The 21,228-nt window shown below is 41.7% G+C and overlaps 2 protein-coding genes across 5 annotated transcripts in view; one reads left to right on the top strand and one right to left on the bottom strand.

Annotated features, from left to right (window-relative positions):
• Nucleotides 1-4,107, top strand: part of SMURF2 (SMAD specific E3 ubiquitin protein ligase 2) — a 60,376-nt gene extending 56,269 nt beyond the window's left edge. The window contains exons 18-19 of the mRNA XM_040081392.1: nt 90-165; nt 438-4,107. Coding sequence (XP_039937326.1) covers nt 90-165; nt 438-537 — 176 coding nt within the window. The 3' untranslated portion in view covers nt 538-4,107. The remainder of the gene's footprint in view (nt 1-89; nt 166-437) is intronic.
• On the bottom strand, nt 3,904-20,783 carry CEP95 (centrosomal protein 95). Of its 4 annotated transcripts, none has more exons than XM_040081389.2 (23): nt 20,673-20,783; nt 19,394-19,522; nt 18,350-18,457; nt 17,378-17,488; nt 16,290-16,398; nt 15,746-15,855; nt 14,870-15,004; nt 14,199-14,398; nt 13,714-13,783; nt 13,067-13,110; nt 11,825-11,946; nt 11,389-11,521; nt 11,105-11,219; nt 10,580-10,743; nt 10,225-10,317; nt 9,689-9,839; nt 8,439-8,599; nt 7,944-8,018; nt 7,332-7,484; nt 6,191-6,337; nt 6,017-6,088; nt 5,761-5,943; nt 3,904-4,370 (listed from the first exon to the last, which is right to left on the bottom strand). In XM_040081389.2, exons 1-22 carry the CDS (start codon nt 20,692-20,694, stop codon nt 5,767-5,769), a joined length of 2,601 nt encoding a protein of 866 aa, XP_039937323.1. In that variant the 5' UTR covers nt 20,695-20,783; the 3' UTR covers nt 3,904-4,370; nt 5,761-5,766. The 4 variants fall into 4 exon arrangements, with proteins under 4 accessions (XP_039937323.1, XP_039937324.1, XP_039937322.1 ...); XM_040081390.2 differs by having other exon boundaries at nt 3,904-4,366; XM_040081388.2 differs by lacking the exon at nt 3,904-4,370 and having other exon boundaries at nt 5,602-5,943.
• Nucleotides 20,784-21,228: the final 445 nt, after the last annotated feature.

Raw genomic sequence — 21,228 nt, 5'->3', positions numbered from 1 at the left:
TATTTTAGTTGCTCTCTCGTTGTTGCAGTGCAACAAAGACATTTCATGTTATTCCACAACAGTAGTTGAGATCTCCTCTGGATTTTCAGGTGCTGCAGGCCCACGACTCTTCACAATACACCAGATCGATGCCAGCACTAACAATTTGCCGAAAGCTCATACCTGGTAAGACTTTTTCAGTTCTCTCTTGTGATCTGTAGCTCAAAGACCAATCTGCTGTCAGGGCATTTGGAGCAATCTTACTTCTTTTGTCTCTTACGACATAATCAGAGCTGTCCCTTAGGGAGCAGCAGAGGTGTCAGTCCTGGAGATGGCTTTTGTTTAATGGAGCTGCCTGGTCTCCTCAAGCCTTGCTGGCACCATTTGCAGCTCAGGGAGCTGTGACAAGCCTGGCAGTGATGGCTGGAGAGCTCAAACCTCTCTCTGTCCCCCCCCAGCTTCAACAGGATCGACATTCCCGCGTACGAGAGCTACGAGAAGCTCTACGAGAAGCTGCTCACGGCCATCGAGGAGACCTGTGGCTTTGCTGTGGAATGACCCTCCCAGCCTCTCCCAGCCTCTATTTATACTCCTGTCAGCCAGAAAGCCCTTCCTTCCCTCAGCCAAGACTCAAGAAATGCTTGAAATACAGGAAACTTTCCCTTTTCTACACTAGGACACTGGGAGGGAAAGGACAACTTTTGGAATTTTTTTTTTTTTTTTTTTTTTTTTTTTTTTTTTTATTTTTAAATTTTTTATTTCAAGAAAATAAGTCCTGTGGTTCCTGCCATGGGATCATTCAGCTGCTATTAAAAACTAATATCTTGAACATACAGAATGCTGACTTTTCCTACATTTCAACAGTTAAGCAGTATTCTATACTTAAAGACTACTACTATTTTTGTAAGAGGTAATCTATTATATTTGCCTACCTGATTTCTATTCTCAGATACCAAGACACAACTTCAGCAGTCGGTACAAGTCACGTTTCAGCCTGTTTTAAGTGTATGATACTGAACAGCATTATACCTGCTATTTTTGGAAAAAAAAAATATTTTGGATTATTCTAACTTTGCGTAAAATTGGCTGAAAGAATCATTAATCTTTTTAATGAAAGCCACTTACATGTTAACTGCATTTTCTTATAGTAAACCAGTATATTCTGCAATGTAAATTCCAGGTAAATGTTGCCACAGGGGCTTTTTTTTAAATATTTTTCAAACAGGAATTCTGAATATGATGTTTTGGGGTCCTATTTATATCACTTGTCAGATTCCTCCAGCAGAATTTCTAGTGAGTGACACAGACTGTATTTGGTACAGTCCTTGTGTTTACACGTGGAAGAACCTTTTCTTAATGAACAGTAGATGTTTCTGATTTTTTTTTTTTTTTTAAACAGCATTTTTCTAACGAGTCTGTCAAGGGTATTTTTTGTTGCTTTTGACCTTAAATTGAAGCACTGCGTTTTTCAGCTGTCGAAGCACTGATGGGCTTTTGCCAGCAGAAGCCTGTCAGCAGTTTGTTCCAGAATCCATCCTGTCCAGTCAACCAAAGTTTGTTTGAATGCAGCCAAATCATATTCTGTATTTGTTGATGCTAAAGATTTATCAGGTAAAACATGTTGTAATCTTTGTCCAGCTGCTCATGACATGTGGGTTTTAGTTACGACTAAGGAAAAATGGTGTATTGACTGAAATATGTGTAATGTGCTTTGGAAATGAGGTTGTAAGAGCACATAATTTATTGATTGTAGGGATGGAAGTAAGTATATATATGATTTATAGCATGGGTTGATCTCTTCAAAGGGGAATAAAATGCACTACCAGTAGAGGGAACTGAACTTTGACGTTAGTTTGGAAATTCTCAGTTGAGATCTGTCTGATCTGCTCGTGGTGTGTGGATAAATCAGGCTGCTTCAGAGACAGTGCCATTCTCCTCTCAGCCCTGAGAATATTTGGAGTAAGTAGCAGCTTTTTTCCAATCAATGTTGTGTTTTTGTAACTTAGGTTACAATTAATCATCAAAATCTGCACAATTCTTTGACTGCCAACGAGAAGAAAGTCAAAGGTGTTGAAAATGCTAAAGGGATGGGATGTAACCGGCTGTGCCATGTTTGCATGGAAGTCACAGTGAACCAGCTCATTTGCTCTCTGTTCTGTGCAGCTTGAACTAAATTTTGCTCTGCCAAGTCTGACAGCCACAGTGAGTAAACTACTACTGGATGTGGTGTGTTAGAGCAGTGGGCAAGGGCCTGCTGTTACAGAATTGTGGTAAGAAGCTGGTGAGCCAAATCCACACGTTGATTATTTGTTTTGTACAGCTGTTGCTGGCAGGTTTGTTCCAAGGGACTTGCTTCCCTTCCTGGGCTGGCTGCAGGATGAGGCTACTTAGGGATGTAAACAGAAAGCCAAGAGACAGCCAGGTTTGAAATACATCAGAGCTTTTTCATTTCACTGGCCTATTGCACTCCTGTTGAAGGGCTGGTGCTTTTGCATCCCTGCTGGGCTCCCCGCTTCAGAGCTCTCAGGTGACTCTGCCCTGTGCCTGGGCAGCTCTGGGGAGGTTCCTGCCCAGAGCTGGTCACTCAAATGCTGCCTGTGGCCACAGCTCCAGCCCTGCCCAAAGCCTCTGCTCAGCCCTTGCCAGCTGTGAGGGGTGTGAGTGCCTCTTGCAGGGGTTTTACAGCCAGGTTCTTGTGACTGTTCACAGGAGAGACCCCAGTGTCATAGAACTGATAAAAGTGATTTTTTTGTTGTTTTTTAATCCCCCTGTGCTTGCCCAGGCTGTGGCTGCAGCCTCCCTGATCATGGAACATGGCAAATATAAAATCTGGCTGGTGGATTATTGAATGCATAGTTATGGTCACCTTGCTGTCATAAAAGCATCTTTGAGGAGAGAGGAGATGAGCTCTGCAAAAAAGACTGAGATCAGCTGATACTACATTCATTTTCACAGCAGCCTTAGCAGTACATCTGTTTTCCTACCAAACATTTTGGTATGGCATTGAGAATTTTTTTTAACTGCCACAGATATTGTAAATTTAATATATTATAGGCAAAACTAGACAAATCTGCATTGAACTTTCCGTAGCTGACAGATGAGGATGAATATACCAAGTATTTTGAGTGCCTTTCTACCTTCATAAAGACTGAGAGCTTTAACTAAAGCACCTCATCACCCAGTCAGATGTTTATCTGAAAGTGGTAAAGGGTTGATTCCTTTCCAAAATTTTGTTTCAAGAACATGTCAGCTACTTTCCCCTCAAAAAGGTGCTAAGCCTAATATTGCATTTTAACCTTGGACTTTCACCCCATGATTAATGTGAATATTTATTTCAATGTGTCCCTCTTACTGGGTTTTACTTTATCCAGTCTTTAGTTGTTTAGAGAGATGTCACATCATGGTTTTATGCTGTTGCTTTTCATTATGAATGTTTAATTATGAACAGTGACTTTTGTAGATTTCAAATATACAGTTCACAGTTGAGTTTCAGAGGATTTAATTTCTCGGTGTAAAGAGTTTTGTAATGGTGCTTTGTACAGTATGTATTCTAATTTTTTTTTTTTTTTTTGCACATAGGTTCAGTTTCCCTAAACTGATTTATTTGTACCAAATTTTTGTGTTGTACTAAAGTCCAGAGCACACAAGCTGTTTTGAAATTCCTGTTCTACAACACTACATCTGTACTGAACTCCTGGTGCATTTAAAAGGCTGCATTGATGGAAGTTCAAGCTTTGCTCCTCTGTCACAGCACCATCCTCCAGCTCGATGTAGCATCTTTTTAAACAGCACCACACAGTTAACAGGTGCCATTTGTTGTACTTTACACTATGTAGTAGGTTCCTGGCTCTACACATCCTCAGAGCTTTGTCTGTAGTTGTAATTAGTTTATACAAATGTAATTACTCCTCCACAAACTGACAGTTCTTAGTTTATCATTTCCATTGTATTTATTACAGAGTGTTTTAGCGTTGGTATCATTGTATTTTCACCCAGCTGTTACATGAGCTTTAACAAAAAAAAAATCTGTATAAAATGGTTTTTAAGTACTTAATGTATGTACCCATGCAGAAGTTGAGCAATAAATTGTATGCTGTTTGCACTGTCACAGCATCAATGGTTTTAAAAGTTTTAAGTTTTTCTTAATCAAATCTTTTAAACGTAACAATGTCATTTTTAAGTAACTCAACTTTGTTTCAGAAGAAAATACTTGAAACTTGGTGACTTCCTAGGTGCTGTTACCTACAGTGAGGAGTGTGCTGAATGTTCTAGTCCAACACAGCAGGTCTTACTTCTGGCTCCCAGGTACTGGCGTGTCTTGGCCAGGATTTTATCTCAGCACTGGTGAACAGATGTCTCCTCTCAACGCTCAGCAAAGCTACACCGTCTTCCTTGAGGGAAGTGAAGGCAAATCTGGTCAAGACTTGCTAAGTTTCATCAACTTAGCTGATAAATATTGTCCCTTAAAGGCTTCAAGTTAGCCAGGCTTACAGCAGCTCCCTGAAAAGGTTTGTACAAATCAGGGTTTGCGTTTGTGGTTCTGTGGAGAGGTTTTGGTGTATTTTTGAGGTATTGCATGCTGTAACAGCTGGCTGGTTTGTTTGATCTGTAAAAGAAGCTCCTTCAGATGTTGGGGTTTTTTTATGTTTAGCTCTTTTTTCAGTGCAGGAGTATGAATTCTCTGTGTGTTGCCAGTTCCATCAGAGACTTTAAATATTGTATGCACAGTGCAATTAAATCCAGTATTCCTGTATCACTTCACACAGCAATTTTAAGAACTCTTCTACTACCAAGATAAACTAATTAAGAGTCGCACTTCTGTATCAGTAATAGACTTCATTAGGATCAGCTTGGGTTTATGTAATTGTTCTCAGTTTAAGTCTCATCCCTCAGTGTTGGCACCTCCACAGTGTTTGGCTGGTGAAGCCTGGATTTCCTGCTGGGCACTGCGCTGTTTATAGCACTGGAAGATGCTACAAGGTGCAGTGCCTGCTGTCAGCTCCTGCTCCGCCTGGAAGCAAGGTAAAAGCTGACTGGTGAAATATTTAATCATTCTTTAATTCTGGTTGTGTCAGTGTGAAGGAGTCATCAGGCTGCACTTGTGAGTGTGGCCCTGTGGAAGATCAGGAACGGTGTCCACAGCTCCTTCCCAGGGTTCACATCATGCAGAAGCTCATCATGTACAGCTTTAGAAGAAGTTGCTTTGTTTTTTGTTTCAAATTACTTTTCCCAATGCATAGAAAGAGTATTTTCTATGCCTCCATATTTTATCAAGCCAGCAACACCACCACTGCAAACACAACTGGAGGAGTCTTCCCTTGCTTAATGTATTTGTAGTCCCAGTTATTTATGTCAGGTTTATTGCAGGCATTCTCTAACTTGGCCTTTCACAGGAAACCTGAACCTCTGATGTTCTTTTAAAGATCTTGTGCTTTGTGAGCTTTCCAATCTGTGATTTTTGGCTAAGGGTGTTAGAATGGCTTAGCAGCAACAGCCCCAGCACAGATGCAGAGGAGCCTCAGCATCCAACTGTTCCACCAGGAAAACTTCACTAAAGCACTCTGACTTCATCCCAGCTTTCTCTAGGAAGAGCCCAACATCACCCCAGCCTTGCTAGGAAGGTAAAAAGTAATTCAGAAACTTTATTGGTGATCATAATAGTGCTGTGGAGATCCCAGATCCCAGCAGCTATGCCCCTGACAGGTCAAAACGACAGAACAGATACTTTAGAGTGAAACAGCTCTCAAAGACTCTGGTCATCTCTCAGCCAGTGACATTTACCAAGTGTTAGAAGAAGTGGCTTTGGCTGTACTGGAAAGAAGCAATCTGAAGTCTGGATCTCAGTCTGTCTGCTTCTAGTTCTTGAAAAAAGGTGTCATCATCATTGTGCAAGATTGCTGCTTGCAGTTGCTGTATTTCCTTTTCCATCTTTGATCTCAGTTCTCTTCTTGTTTTCTGTAGCATCTAAAGAAAATACTGACATTAGCCACAGCATGCAAAAAGAAAAGACAAATTGGAAAAAATTAAGAATACTTACTTGTGCTTGTGCTTTCTCTCTGGTTTGGATTTCTTGGAATTCTTGAGATATAGCTTCTGCTAGCATGGAAAACTAAACAGAACATGTTGAGTGTGAGTTGAGTGAGTTGTACTAACTCAAGAATGACTTCTAAGTGGGGAAAAAAGGATCTGCCTGATGCAGATGAAGCTTTACCTGATCTTTGTAGTAGTTCTCCAGAGACTCCAGCTCAATCTGGTGCTCTCTCCGTTGCTCATCACGCTTCTCTTGAGCATAAACTCTCAGGTCCCTCAGTCTTTGCTTCTGAATTTCTAGGCCTTCCTCAAATAAGTTTTTAAGTATCTGTCAGCAATTAAAAAAAGCAAACCTGAAGCTTTCCCAGGAACTTTGTAGTATAAATTTACATTTCTCGGCTGCTTTATCTCCTGATGGAATGGTGGTTACATGAGAATAGGCCACAGCCCATGAATAAGCACAATTATGTACCTAGAAATGGTGGTGCAGATACAGCTAAGCTGGATTTGTATTACTCATTTAGCTGAAATTTTGATAGATAAAATAATTTTTCATGTCAGTTTAGTCAGATGACCCAACTGTGCAAGCCAGGGCCTTTGAACATGCACTGTGATTTACAACCCACCCTGTAGTCTGCAGTCTGATTTCAGGACCTTCATCCAGGTTTCCAGCAGCAGGAAATCCAGCCTGGACTCAGGCTTTCCATTTCTCCAAATGAACACTCACCAGCTGCAGCTCACAGCTTGAGGCAAACAGTTCTCAAATCCCTACCAGTGGATTATGCAGTAAACTTCTAATCTTTTATTTTGAAAGGCGACAACTGTGTATCAGCTCTTGCGGAGTGTAATAACTCTCCTTGCTTTCTCTCACTCTGATGTCCAGCCCTAATTAGATCATATCTGTCACAAAGTCCACTCTGTTTAACAAACACAACTGAATAACAAAGCTGCCTGTTTGATCAGTTCCCTTAACTGAAGATTTAGATTGTTTTCTTTGGATGGTGACTGTAGGAACAACTTCTTAATCCTACTGTTTCTGAAAACTCATTTCCCCAATTTCTCATGTTACCAGCCCTGTTTTTCCACACTGATACTTCACCCTTTCTCTCTTCTTAGCCCCATAAATCATCCTTTCTTGTTTCGCAGCGGTTTGCCCTGCACTGGATCCACATTTCCAGAGAAGGAACCGTTTCATCCGTGGCTTTGACCCATCAACCACTTCATCCTGGCTCTGTGCTCTGGTCACTGCACTTGCAGCATTGAACTACAGGACCTCAGCACTGGGGTCCTGCCAGGACCAGAGCAAGACTCCTCATCCTCACCTTCTCCTCCCGTGTCCTGGCCCGCAGCAGCTTGGCCCGGAGCTGGGCCCTGTAATCCTCGTAGTATTTCCTGGCCCGGGCCACCTGCTGCCGCTTCTCTGTCACCTTGTTCTGAGCCCACTTCTGGCGGTAGGCGCGCAGCTTGATTTCCTGCTAAAGGGAGAGCGGCAGCTGTCAGACCCCCAAACTGCCAACAGATACTCCTGCAGGCAGAGCTTTGTTAATCACTGCTAATTAGGGTCCTTTACTAAGGACCTCCACAGCCCAGCTTTGCAGTCACAGTTTAAAGCGTTCACCGCCACTGATGTAGCAAAGTCATGGCAGTACAGAATTGAGGAGTCATGGGAGCTGCCACACAACCTCACCTTTCTCCTCCTCTTTTAGAATTTGTTTTACCTTTTAGAGCACCAATGCAGTGTAGTAGTAATAATAATAATATTCTGTTCCCATGACCCCAGTAGCTGCACAACAAACAGATAATGTTGCATTTTGAGACCACAGCTAGTCAAAAAGCATTAAGTTGTCATAAGACAAAAAAGCCACTTTCATGATCTGGGAATATGCATTCTAGATAGCTCCATGTGAAACCTCTGCAGTCTACAAAGAACATACCAGTCTCTTGCTGTGATCTTGATCTTTCTTAATAATTGCAGCAAGCAGCTCCTGTTTCTTCAAGGCTTGTTCAACCTGGAGGTTTAAAAGAAAAGCTAATTACTTGCATCATGCTTCAGGATAAGCTGTCCTTTATAGCAGGTTTAAATATTGCCCCTCTGCTATGTTTTGGGGTTTGGGTTGAGAATTGCCTTGTATAAGTTAAATCAACTTTTGCATCTCATAACTCACTTTTAAACTAAAAGACTGTTCAGAACTAGCAGTGGAAACTACAAAATGCTTTGAAAAAAGCAATAGCAACCCTAGGCAGTACTTGAGAAACCAGTATTAAAAAAGGGCCATAATATTCAAGTGGCTGATGAAAAGCTGAACCTGTGTATGTAAATCTGTGCATCCCTATTTAACAGAACATCCTTTCACGTTGTGCAGTGGTGTGCAGGTGCCCTCTCAGGGAATCTCTGCTGACATTCAGCAGGTAAGAATGAGAACACTCACCTCATTCAGGAGTTTTGGTCTAGGTCTGCCAGAAGGTGCCTTAAGGTGTGCAGTTTGTGCAAGCTGCCGCTGCCACATTTTATTCAGAGTATGGGGGGAAATGTGCAGGTGGGGAAACTCCTCCAGGAGCTGCAAGAGGAGGTCATTGTCTCTTATTGTCACTGTAAGATAAAGAAAGAGGTAAGCAATAAATCCCTGGAGAATACATTTAATTGTAAATTCATGCGGACTGCATCAGCCAAAGTCAAGAAATATTTTACACTGAACACTGTATAAAATGACCATGTCAAGCTAAGCCCAGCAGGACATAGCATCCTGCCAGTACAGCAGCAGAGAAAGCAATCCCTATCTTTTGTTTTCTCTGAAGGATTGATTTTATAGCTCATTTCCCTACCACCACCCCATCCAACTAAGACAAGTATCCCCTTCTTTCTTCATGTGGTTCTGACCACCACTAATCAGTGATTGCTTTTTCTCTCACTCTCTGGTTGCAGCAACTTAAAATAAAGCCAGCACAGCAGTGGCAATGACAGATCCAGGTCAAGTAAACAGGTGCAAAATAAACTGGTTTGCACCCAGCTCATTCCCATTACATCTTTGATCTTTCTGGCAGGAAGAGATGATGGGGAGATGAAACAAAAGGGTATTTACCAAGTATATGGCCTTCAAAAAGTGGAAAAAAATAAGGCAGTGTAGCTGAGCAACATCCATGTATGTAGGGGATTGTCTGGTGATCTTATCCATAGGCATGCAGAGTGCTGGTTACTAAAACTGGGCCTAGGATTTGCACCTTGGCTTTCTTGGAGCATCACTTGCTCAGCAGATCCAGTGGCAGCATTAACACCACAGTGGCAGGATCCTGACAGATCCTGCTCTGTGACCTGTACATGGTCCAGCTCAAGCCACGGGCCCAATTATAAATCTGATACATGCTCAGAAAAATAACAAAAGCAGAGTTCAGACTGTAGTGGAATAAGCACAGGAGGAGCAGCAATGGAAACAAGCCCTGAAAATAATCCAAGGGATTTTAAGGAAGTAGCAAATGGGTCACAATTTGATTGTGCACTGATGATTTACATTTACTTAAAGCATTATCTTCCCTAACAAAAATCCAGACATATAGAGGTCAGAAGAAGGGAAAATGCTACAGCTGACTGGTATATGTTGGACTGGTGCCTTTTTTCTTGGAGTTCAACACATGCTTTCAAAAGATGCCAGTTTTCCACCAAGTATAGTTTTGCAGTTCTTACTTGGAGCTGCTTGCTTTGGCTTCACGATCCCTCGTTTTGGAATCCACTGGCTGTATTTGGGATACTGAGGTGTGGTTTTTCTAGAATAAACTTTCACTGGCTGAGACACTTTTGGAGGTTCTTGAAAGACGTTTTCTTTGTACTCTTGTTCCTTAGGAGCAGATGTGAAACAGATGGAGAACAGGTATGAGAAGGGAAACACTGATAGAAGAGTTTGGCCATCAGAACTAATATGTCTTTCAGACTTTAGAATGAGAACTTGGACATACTGCATTGGATTCTCCAGAAGACCAGAATTTACAAAATGCAGGTCAGGGTTCAAATAAAGGTTAAATCTCATTATTGCATAACCTTAGCTCTTCTGCAGCACCTAATATTAGTAAGTTACTACTTCAGTTGTACAGTGTTGTAACTGTAACACTGGAAGTCAAGGAGGCTTTGTACCCAAAAGTGCCTGGACAGACCATCTAGACAAATTTAAAAGAAAAATCAACGAAACAAAACACAACCAGCAATCCCCACAGTATATCACCTACCACTTCCTTGGCAGCTTCTCTGAGCTGGGAAAGTCTGTGCTTCTCCCTCGCTTCAAAATTTCTTAGCTCATTTTCATAAGCTTTAGTGACCAGCTAGAAAACAAAAATAAAAGGACTCGTCAGAGGAAATAATCAGGCCATACAGTCACCTTCTTAACCTGTTTGTTGCATGGGTCAAAGTCGCTTCTTCCACTTTAAAGTCTTTTTTGTAAAATTTGGGGTTTCAGTCTCTTCCTCGGCAAGCTACAGATAAAACAGCATACGATAACGAAAGGAGACCAGATGCCCCCAGTACATAAAAGTGTTCTGTTCTCGGGGTTTTAGTGTAACTGTTGGTGTCAAATCTAAAAACTACCTTTGTTTTTCTTGTTCTTTCATCCCTTTCTTCCTGCAGGTGGCTGCATATTGTCTTTATTTGGCCTGTGACACGACCACAGAGTTTACGTTCCTGGTGCTGAGATGAGGGTGAGGTTGGAGAGAGGGACCGTGGCCTGCCTGGGTACCTTGGACGTGATGTGTCTGTAGGGAAAGATCATTCATTGAGTATCTGAGACACAGTGAAGTGGATTGTGACTAGGCCCTCATTTCAGAACCACAGTCCTGTGAGCTTGTATTCTGTCCCTCCCCCCACTTTCTATACATTTGTCACTGCAGCTGTGTTTGCCTTCTAATCTTTTTTCCCCCACAAAGTTTTACCCCGGTTTTTTAAGTGTTAAACAGAAACTTGGTTACTGTAGCTCAGGTTTGGATCAAAGACAAAATAGAAGTGAACTAGCAATACAAAACTTAGTTACTAACTGTAATTCAGTGTAGCAGCTTTAAATGAAAAGGTTTCTTTTATATTTGTTTCCATCCCAATACTGGCACAAGGGATAGATACCTCTCCGAGCTGTCCTTCGGCCATAGTCCATGACACTGTCACTGTGCTGGGACAGGCTGTCCTCATCTGTCAGCTTCTCTTCTCTTGTGTGCTCACCCAAAGCTCTCTTCAACATCTAAGGGACAGATTTTTGGGTTTTTGTGTGTGTGTATGTTCTAAATGAACTAAAGCCACGTGTTAGCTGCAGATTTCCTTTTCATCATATTGCACTGATATTCTTGTTCTCTCCACTGTCATTACTAAAGCTGCATTGTTCAGCTCAACAAAGAAGAGATTGCACTTACTAAATCTAGTTCATTCAGCCTGCGAGACAGATTTTCTGATTTTTCATGAAACTCCTGCTCAGGCACCTTCTCCTCTGTTGTTCTGTGTGAAAGTGAATCTTCAGCTGAATCTGTGGTGGAATTTTCATATTTGCTAAAGCAGAAAAGACAGATTTCATTTCTGTTCTCAAAACTTGACGACGAGCATTATCCCACACAATTCCAGTTCACTTTTTGCCTAAGCATATTTTTATAGGATTAAGTAAAGCAGAATGTGTAAACACCTATAAGCATATTTAACAAAATTAGTACATGTCAGGAGAAAATCTGTTAGAATTAATCTCTCACTGTCACAGAGCCAAGGAAAGAAAGACCTTATTTAAAAAGGGAGGTAGGGGCTGGCTGGCCATGGAAATCAAAGTGCCAATGTGGTTCAATACCAAAAATCTGAACTTGCCTTGTTGTTCTAGGCTGGTGCTGAGATTCAGGTCTTGGAGTTTGTGTTACTTGTTCAGCATGTTGTGAGAGCTTTTCCGCAAAAGAGGAGGTGGATATAGGAGACTCACACACCAGAGGCACCTAGGAAAATGAGTAAATGAAGGTTTCATAGATCATGTGAGTAGAGATGCTGTAATAGAACCATCCCAAACCCTGTGAGTATAGATATATAAAAACAGTTCTATTTCTAGGCTCCTGACTGCAGATAGCATGCTTTAGAGAATTAATGTTTAAAGAAATGGACTAGCAAAAATATGGAAGATCAGTTCACAGCTAAACCACTGAACCAGAACAGGGTCTAGGTTAAGGTAATGAGTATCTCCACATTCCACCTCATCAGCCTGGTACTGATGCCAGGTAGTGGAAATAAGCTGAATTTCCCTTAGTACAGACTGAGCTGCGGTTCACAGCAAGCCAAAAGAGAAGAGTCTTGTCCTTGTGCCATTTAGCTGCACTGGTTTAGTTCTGCCTGGTAACTTCTCTGTTCAAACTAGAGTAACTTGGGCTTGGCATGGACATACTAGGAAAGGCACCAATGGAAAATGAGGTTCAGAGACAATGTAGAAGTAAAAGCTGTTTAAACTACTGGAACAAGAAACGTCTGTGAGTACCTCTTGTGGTTGCAGAAGGCAAAACTGTGTTTCCAGAGAGAGAAACTTCCTTTACAGACACATTTCTATGGGCACAGACTGATACTCTTGATCAGTTTGTGGGTTTTGCATTATTCCGTTTTTGAAAAGCAAAGGACAATGCAAGAAAATAGGTGAGAATATAATAAGCAGTTCAGGGATCTTTAAAAATGAGTAAATCTAAGTTTTATTGGCCAAACCCCCCCAAATTATCACTAATTTAGAATGCTGATACGCTTCAGAGAAAGGACATGACTGTACTCCTGTGCTTTTTACATTTTTGATTAAAAAGCGAGATAATCAGTAACTGGCTGGCTGTGATAAATAGAACTCTGTGGGTGCTGGCTCTGTACATTTTGGAGCAAACAACTCCAGGAAGAACTAAGAACTGACATGAGTCACAGACTGCACATAATCACAGTCGAACAACACTGCATCACTGATAGTGTATTGGGGAAAGAAAGTCCAAAGCAGGTTTGAAATAAGCCCAAATGTGCCACAAGATAACAAACAAATTAGCAGAAATCAAAAAATATTGACTGAAATTTCAAAAATAAAGATGCAACATGTACCTTTGTCATATGGTCCTCGGCATCATCTCCCAGCATCTCTCCCACTGCAGAAGCAGATAAGGGTGAGTTAATGGCACTGTGCCTACTAATATGGGCAACAAGGAAAAAAAGATGTGAGCCAGGGCCTGTGGATCCGAATCATTCAGAGCATTGAATGACAAAGCAACTGTGGTTACCCAGTTGTGACATTCATTTTGGTAATTTCTCCAGTCTTCAATGTTCAGTGTCATGGGAATGCTATGGAAACTAAAAAAGGTAAGCAGTGTTTCCAAGGCAACAGAGAAAATGAGTACTGAAAAAAATAGCTTCTAAACCTTTTCTACAATAGCAGTTAATGGCTTTTTCTTAGAATTGAAACTGGCTTGTTTGGTCCATCGTTCTCTGCTCAGAATAAGCTCAGCCATGGGACTTATTTGCTGGGAGAGATTTCTGTGCTACAGGGCCATCTTAACAGGATTAACTAAGAAAGGAGTTGAATTGGGGACATGGATTATTTTTTTTCCAGTACATGGAATAGATTAAAAGTAACCTATTTTTTTTTCTCTGTAAAGCAGATTCAAAACAATGTTTCTTGTGGTGCCAGTAAAAACAAATGCAAAAGTGTAACACTTAAGAGTTACCCTAGAAGATGCAAAATTTTTTCTCACCAGGGATAGTTCTTGATAGAGGAAGACCATCAGAAACATCATCAAATTTTTGGGTAAGTGACTTTTCAACCTGAAATAAAAAGCAAGATGTGTTCTATAAATTCACAGGAGACTGCTGACAGGAAGGTCGTGCATTAGGTCTGTCTGCAAATGGAAATCAATGCTGATTTTACAGAAAGATAAATAATCACTATAATTATTCTGTTTACTATACTGTAAACTGTGCAGTTGCATTGACTGTGGAGATGTGTATGTATATATGTATAAAACAAACACATCCCCCCAAACTAAATTCCTCTCTGGACATTTAGTGAAGAATGAATCCACAATCCAAAATTCCTGGAACTGAGATAAAGTGACACATTCTAAAGCGTTCTTCAGGAACCAGCTACTCCCATTCTGCAAGTAAACCAGGAGGTTTTCAAATGAAAGCAGTATTGCTTACTAAAAGAAAATGAAATAATCCAAGGGTAGTTTTTCCTTACAGTAGGAATGTTCAGTGCTTGACTGCAGGCCAGAGCTTCTGCCTGTCTGTCTGAGCTGTGGTAATCTCTCCATCCCGGATCCGAGGGCTGGAATGGGGGCAGCAGAGGAATTGCCTGCTGGATGGGCTCCCCCAGTTTTGTGGCACTGGCACTCAGACTCCCTTTGGGAGGTTCAGCAGCATGGACAGACTCCATCCCTCCTGAAGAGGCAAATACAAAGAACTTGAGGTGTTATTTGGGTAAGCAGAACGTGCTTTGTGCATTGTGTGTACATAATATAGGGAAGTGTCTTAGTAGCTAATGTGAGCTGCCACCTTTGTTGGATTGCACAGGACAGTGCTGTAACATTTTTCAGCCTTGAGAACATGATTTGGGATGTGAGGATCTTCCACGAGGGCTTTTTAGTGTTTTGAACCACAAAAGAGAAGAAGACAAACTGCAATTAAAAAGAGCCCAGCTGAAGCCAAATCTTAGCTAAGCAGAAATAGCCCAGATCATGAATGTTTGCCTACTCTGAGAAACTAAAATATCCCATTTCTGAAAATAATTTATTTTAAAACATGACTAAAGTGTTTCCATTCATGACTAAAGCTCTCCTCCACACCACCCTAGTTCCCTAGACTCCTAAATCAAAATTAGGTGGATGAGCTTTCAGAAGAATCAATACTCACCATCTTCCCTTTCCTTCACAATCTCCCTTTCACTTTCTGAGAACTGTCTGGGCAACGCTGCAAGAGTGTCTGGGCTTTCAGATTCTTCTACCTCCCTGTCCTTTTCTGCTACACACAGTACAGGCATCTGAAATTCTAGAAGTGGATGTTTAAAAAGATTAAATTAAAATCTATAAAGCATCTTGCTATGAACTGTTGAGATGGACAATTTTAATGTCTGCTAATTACTCGGTGTCAGCAGTCCACACTAAATGCAAAACAGGTCTGTTAAATTCTTATTTGTAATTCCAGTCAATTAAATGTTCATAATTCATAATATTTTTTTTATGCCTCTACTTGAGGAGATGAATCAATAAGAATAGGAAGAATTGGAATATTCCTATAGAAAATAGGAAATAAGAATGAGCTCCATTTAAGTCATCTGCACATTATTAATTTCAGAGCCATCCATGAAGTTTTGAAGGGGCACACACTTCTAACAAGTCTTTTTAAAGAATTAACCTATTAATCTTTTTAAAATCTTAAATAATACATCTTACACTGCAACAAGTGAAACAAAGTCTTTGGAATTTTACTATTCTATTGAACAAAACAAAATGCATATTTAGAACTGAATTAGAATTCAAACAACAAAATTTTATCCAAGTAAGGGAGTGCAGGAGTCATGAAAAATAATGCCTGGAATATTTACTTCCAGAAATTTTGACTTCAGCAAGATGTATTTGCTTATTGTGGGTTTTCTGGAGTTTTTTAAAATAAAGATTTAAAATGGTATTTATGTGAAAGAAAAGTAACTTTTTAACAGGAAACAAACAAAAAAAATCCTAGAAGTCCTAATACAGAAGAACCTTAAAATTTTTTCTCACCCAAACTTACCTTCCCCTCTCTTGGAAAATGAATAAGCAGTATCTCCAAGTTTAATTAACTCACTGGTAGATTCTGAGCCGTCTGTATCACAAGTTAGAATAAAATATTCTGACTGGGACCTAAGGGGAACATAAAGCCATGAGATATTTCCTCTCTCAGCCTCTGCACGTTCAGCCCACGAGATGGAGCTGCCGAGGAGCCGTGCAGGACAGGGCCCTGCTGCCACGGAGCAAACCAGAGCAGGAGACACAAGCACAAACTGAACTCAGCTTAACAAATCAGTCTTTAAAATACAGTCTTTAAAACTGATCAAAGTTTTCAAGTAGTTTTATTCCACATAAAAATTAAACTTAAGGGAAACAAGACCAGCAGCTCTTCAAGGGCAAAAGAAGTTCCAGATGTAATTTTAGCCCAACCAGGGGAGTCACCTCACATTCCTTTTGGGATATGTAATCAGGAGGGGTCTATACTATAAAAAACCTGCTAATTTCTCTACAGATACACAAAGACAGTCAATCACCGTGTGAAAGCAGATATTCAGAATTGTTCTTACCTTTCAGCTGATGAGAGCAGTGTGTGTTGTGTAAGTTGATCAGCAGCGCTTTCCAGCTGCTCTTGAGATGCAATTTGAATTTCATCACTGGACAGTGCATTTATCTCAGCTGTTAATTACCAAGAGGTAACTATTTTCAGAAAAACTACTTCACCTATAAACTAACAGGTGCTACTTCTAATATCATCAAAACAGTTTATGTGTAATATGGACATTGTAGTGTTTTATCTAAAATGATGACTTGCAATGTTCCCCATGAGGTGCGAGGGGGAAGAGAGAGGTGTAGGGGACGTGGGGCAACTTTGACGGTAAATTTTGAAAAATTGTACCACTACCATATATCCCCTTGTTAATAAACCTTTCTTCTTCCTCAAAAGAATTAAACTGTGGACTGACAGCTGGGAAAATCTGAGCCACTAATGGCCACTGGGTAGCAAGACTGGCAGTCTGAGGGAAGGGAAAAGCAGTACAGGCACTGAACATTCCTACTGCCCTCTTCCTTCTTTCCACTCTGGAACAGGGTCAGGAGGGAGCTCAGGCACCAAGTGCTCCCCCCTTCTCACAGAGTGCAACAGCCACTGGTGACAGCTCTTATCAGCTCAGAGACCAGTACTGCCTGCAGCCAGATGCCTCTGCAGGGCTGAGCTGCTTCTCCTCCCATTTCCTCAAAATAACCCCTGCTATGGATCCACTCCCAAGACCCACCTCCCAGGAAAGGCTGTCACCCCCCCCATCTGCTAGGAAGTAAAAGGGACATTTGCTCATTGTTCCAATTAAAGCCAACATTTGAATCCTAATCCAAAATTATTTGACTTACAGGCTGAAAAGCAACTAACAAAGAATGAATTGTCTGGAGCAGATTTCTGCCACAAGAATGAAGCAAAAACATTATGTAAGCTTTGGGAGAAATGATCTATTTTATTATTGTTTACGAAAATAGCGAATGCAAACATTCAGCTTCACTACTGAAATTTCCTCCCCCAGGGTCAGTTTCGTCTTTCTCTTCTCTCCATTGTCAAGGTTATAAGTAACAAAAAATCCCAAATAAATCTTTGCTACATTGGAAACACTTTGGGTTTACATCTCACCTCCAGTCTGAGAAGATGCTTCACTGACTTCTCTAAGATACTCTAACAAACCATCAAATATTTCGAGGAGGTTTCTGATAGATTCCCTGTCTCCTTTCACAATGTTCTCACCTTAAGAGAAGGTAATGACACATATTAGTAATCAGTACTTCACGGAAGAAAAATTCTCAAAAGCAGGCATTTTCTGCAGAAGAGTGCTTGGAAATCCTTGTAAAGGTGTCAGCTCAGAAGACACCTGGCCACTTATCTATGGCTATACAAGCAAGCTTAAAGTTTATTTTAAGTGCTCTAAATTTGCATCTTTTCAGTTTTAATAAGTGAAAGTTCAGTGATGCAGAAGCTGCTTCCACACTCAAAAAATAAATGTTTTGGGATATTTTCAGGGACAATTGGTATCTAATATTTTTCCTATACATAAAACTATAGCATGAAGCAGTCTATGGAGTGGCAGCAGGATTGCAAACACCAGCCACTGTTTATAGGCACCAAGTCAGAGATACTTCTAATCAAGCAGTTTTCCTTCATGCAGGTTATGCTATGTGAGACCACACACAGGAATACTCAGGGAAAGCCATTATCTGTGTACAGATAATAGATAACACAACACAGTTCAACTCTTTACTCGACAACTTTAAAAATATAGTAACACGTTTGAAACTCCAGGGTCGTGTCTTAAAACCCAGTGTCTAAGCCTGAGCCAGTAACAGATTTCAGGTAACACTTTGGCAGCCAAATGAAGAATGGCTGGATGTTAACTTTAACATTCCTTTCTCTCATTTATTCTCTGCTTGCTGTTTCAATTTATAACCTGATGTCCAAGGCAATGGGTCAGTGTTCTGATGACATCCACTACTATAAGAAGATATTCCATGCAAGTATGAAAGCAAACTGTGTAACATCTGGTTCTTAAAGTGTTCAAATTAAACCACACAGATATTCAGCTGTGTTTGTCTCATTAAACCAAGCACTTACCTGTGATGTGAGACAAGCTGACCTGCAAATAATCCAGTGCCAGGGAATCTATTATTGCTTGTACATTATGTGCATCATCTTCTTGGCTTCTGGGAGTAGCAATGAAATCTATTTAAAATAAAGAATAGATTTTAATGGCTAGCTTCTTGCAAGTACCTTAATGAAACTAATTTCTGCTTACAAGCTAGTATCTGTTCAGTACCTTGTGTTCTTGGTGCAAAGCCCAACGTGGCTTATGGTCCTACAAAATCTTTTATAAATAGTGAGCACAAACTTAGAACGCCCCTTGGAAGATGTGAGGGTTTTATCAGGATTAAATTCAGAAACAGAGACTACTAAAGCATTTCTCCTCCACTGCCAGCACACACACCTAGTTCAGATCATCAGACTGGGACTGCAGTTTGTGTTAGGGTTTCTTCTTTCCCTGTCACACACTAATTGCATTGCAAAATATTCTACTTAATTAGCAACAACATTATTTTTAGTTCTGTGCTTACATTTAACAGGACTTCTACCTTCAACAGGGGCTCTTAAAATCTTCTGCTATTAGTAGTCTGACACTTCCTACACTTAACAGTTTATAAACAAAGACAATTGGATAGCCTTTGCTTCGTTGTTGTCACTGAAGTCCAGTGGAGTTGGGTTAAAGCAGGGTTAAAGGACAGCTCAGCTCTTAGCAGACTGTAAGTGTTAAGCATTTTATGAGAGCAAACTTCAGTGTTAACACTGCTGTGAGATAAAATGAGCCAGTTCACAGCCTTCAAATGAATTATGCCCACAAACAGCTTTCAAGGCCTAATTTACAGGAGTTTTGTTGTGGCTCTCCTCATAGCTGCCATTCATAGCAGTCCAAAGTTAAAATAAAATTGGCCAATATTACTTAAATCTTCTTAAAGAACGACAATCTTTTCTTTTTGTCTTTGGAAGGGCACAAATACTTTAAATCCCTACATCTGTAGGAAGTTTTACAAGTTGCAATTTTATTTAGCTACAAAATACGCAGAGACAAAAATAAAAATCAGATTTAGCAATTATCATTCCTACCTGGTACTACTTCTCCTAAGATTGACTCATAAAGATGAACAAACACATCAGCATTGCATTCTGAGAGATGCTTTATGTGCTGGTTTATTTGACAGGTCCTTAAAAGATCATTGGCAACATCAACCCAATCTATTTAAAAGAAAAACATTAAAGTCAGAACTGAAAGACAGAAATAAAGACATGGTTATTTACAGTGAAAGGTAACCTCTGTACGTGTCTCTGACTCCACCAGAGGTGGTCAAACCCAGGAGGCTATCCCATCCAAAATATGAAATATTGTCCAACTGCAAGCATAGCCCAGCTGGACTTGGGAGGTGAAGGCACTGAAGTACCACAGGCTAGGCAGGTGTTGGGGATTTTTTGTTTTGTTTGTTTTCCCATGAAATGAAGAACAAATTTGAATCTGGTCTCATAGCCAGGAACTCCAAACCCTCAAGACCTTAACACACCAAGCTGTGATACGCCATCTATCAGTGATCAGAAATGACAAGCACATTTTTGGAAAAAATCTTCTCTTACGAACCCAGGCTCTCTAATAGTCTTAGGCAATGATATCACAGCTAATGTAAATACTCCTCATGAAAAGTAAATTCTACTTTAATTATTTAAGGATTGGAAGAATACAGATGTGGTCCTGCCAAGCACTCTGTTGAGCACAATGACCTGTGCACTAATATCCTGATTTTCCCCAGACATTGAGTCCTGAGTTCAAAGTGTCTTGAAGGACACGTATTTTAACAGGTATTAAGAACTTTAATTTACTGGAGGAGGCGTAAGTCAACTTTGGAAAGAAAAAGTGTAGAACTACTACAACTGAAACTAATTTGTACGGTTTTCAGTCTTGTGTACACAGGAGTGTTATTTTTCCATTCCTCCACTCCTCCATCAGTTCCAGACATCACTAAGTTTCAGATGCATGAAAGGTTAAAGTAGCACCTCCCACATTTCAGGCTGTTGAACTGCTATTCATCTGTAGCTTTATTAAGTTTAAAGTATCGCCAGGAAAGGAATAAAGATAAAAGAGGGGAAGGCTAACGCAAAGAGCTTAAAAATCCGTAACGTAAGAAAACGACAGCTTTAAAGAGCTGAATAAAATGGTGCCAGCGATGCGAGCAGCGGGAGGTGATGAGGGAGAAGGAAGATCTCCGGCTCGGCTCGCCTCCCCCGGCTCTGCGGGCACCCTGCCGGCCGCTGCCCCGGGAGGGGACCCGCCCCACCGAGGACCCCGCAGGGCCGGGCCCAGCGAGCCGCGCTCGGAGCCCTCCGGGCCCGGCCCTACCTGTGCCTTCAGCGCTGCCCATGGCGGCACCAACGGCCCGGGCCGGCCCGCCCCCGCCATTTAAACGGCGGCCTGCGCGCCCATTGGGCAGGCGCCGCGGGAAGGGGCGGGACCGGGGCGGCGGCGGGGGCCGGTGCTTTCGGTCATGGCCGGTGGTACGGGAGCGGGGCGGGGCCGATCGCCTCCGTAACGGGATTGCGAACAGGCCTGCGTTTGGATTGGGAGCGAGAACGGGGAGCAAAGAAGGAGCTCGTGCCCCAAAGCCGTTCCCCGCCTCTCCCCGGTCACGGGAATGGCCCCCCCGGTGCGGTCCCGCCGTTCCCCGCCCGAGCCCCCCCGGCGCCGCCCGGCCGGTGCCGCCACCGCCCCCCGGACCCCACGGGCCGAGGTCCTCGGGCAGCACGGGCTGGCCCGGGCCGCTGCGGCCGCCGAGCGCGGCTGGCGCCGTAAAATGGCGGCTGGGGGGGTGGTGGTTTGTCCGTGAGGTTCCGCCTTCGTCACCTGAACGGGAGGCGGTGTTTGGCGATTTCTCGGTAAAATAGGTGGGGAAAGGGCC

This window comes from Hirundo rustica, chromosome 18 (genome assembly GCF_015227805.2).
Source record: "Hirundo rustica isolate bHirRus1 chromosome 18, bHirRus1.pri.v3, whole genome shotgun sequence".
NCBI lineage: Eukaryota > Metazoa > Chordata > Aves > Passeriformes > Hirundinidae > Hirundo > Hirundo rustica.
This window is presented reverse-complemented; position numbering and strand designations above follow the sequence as displayed.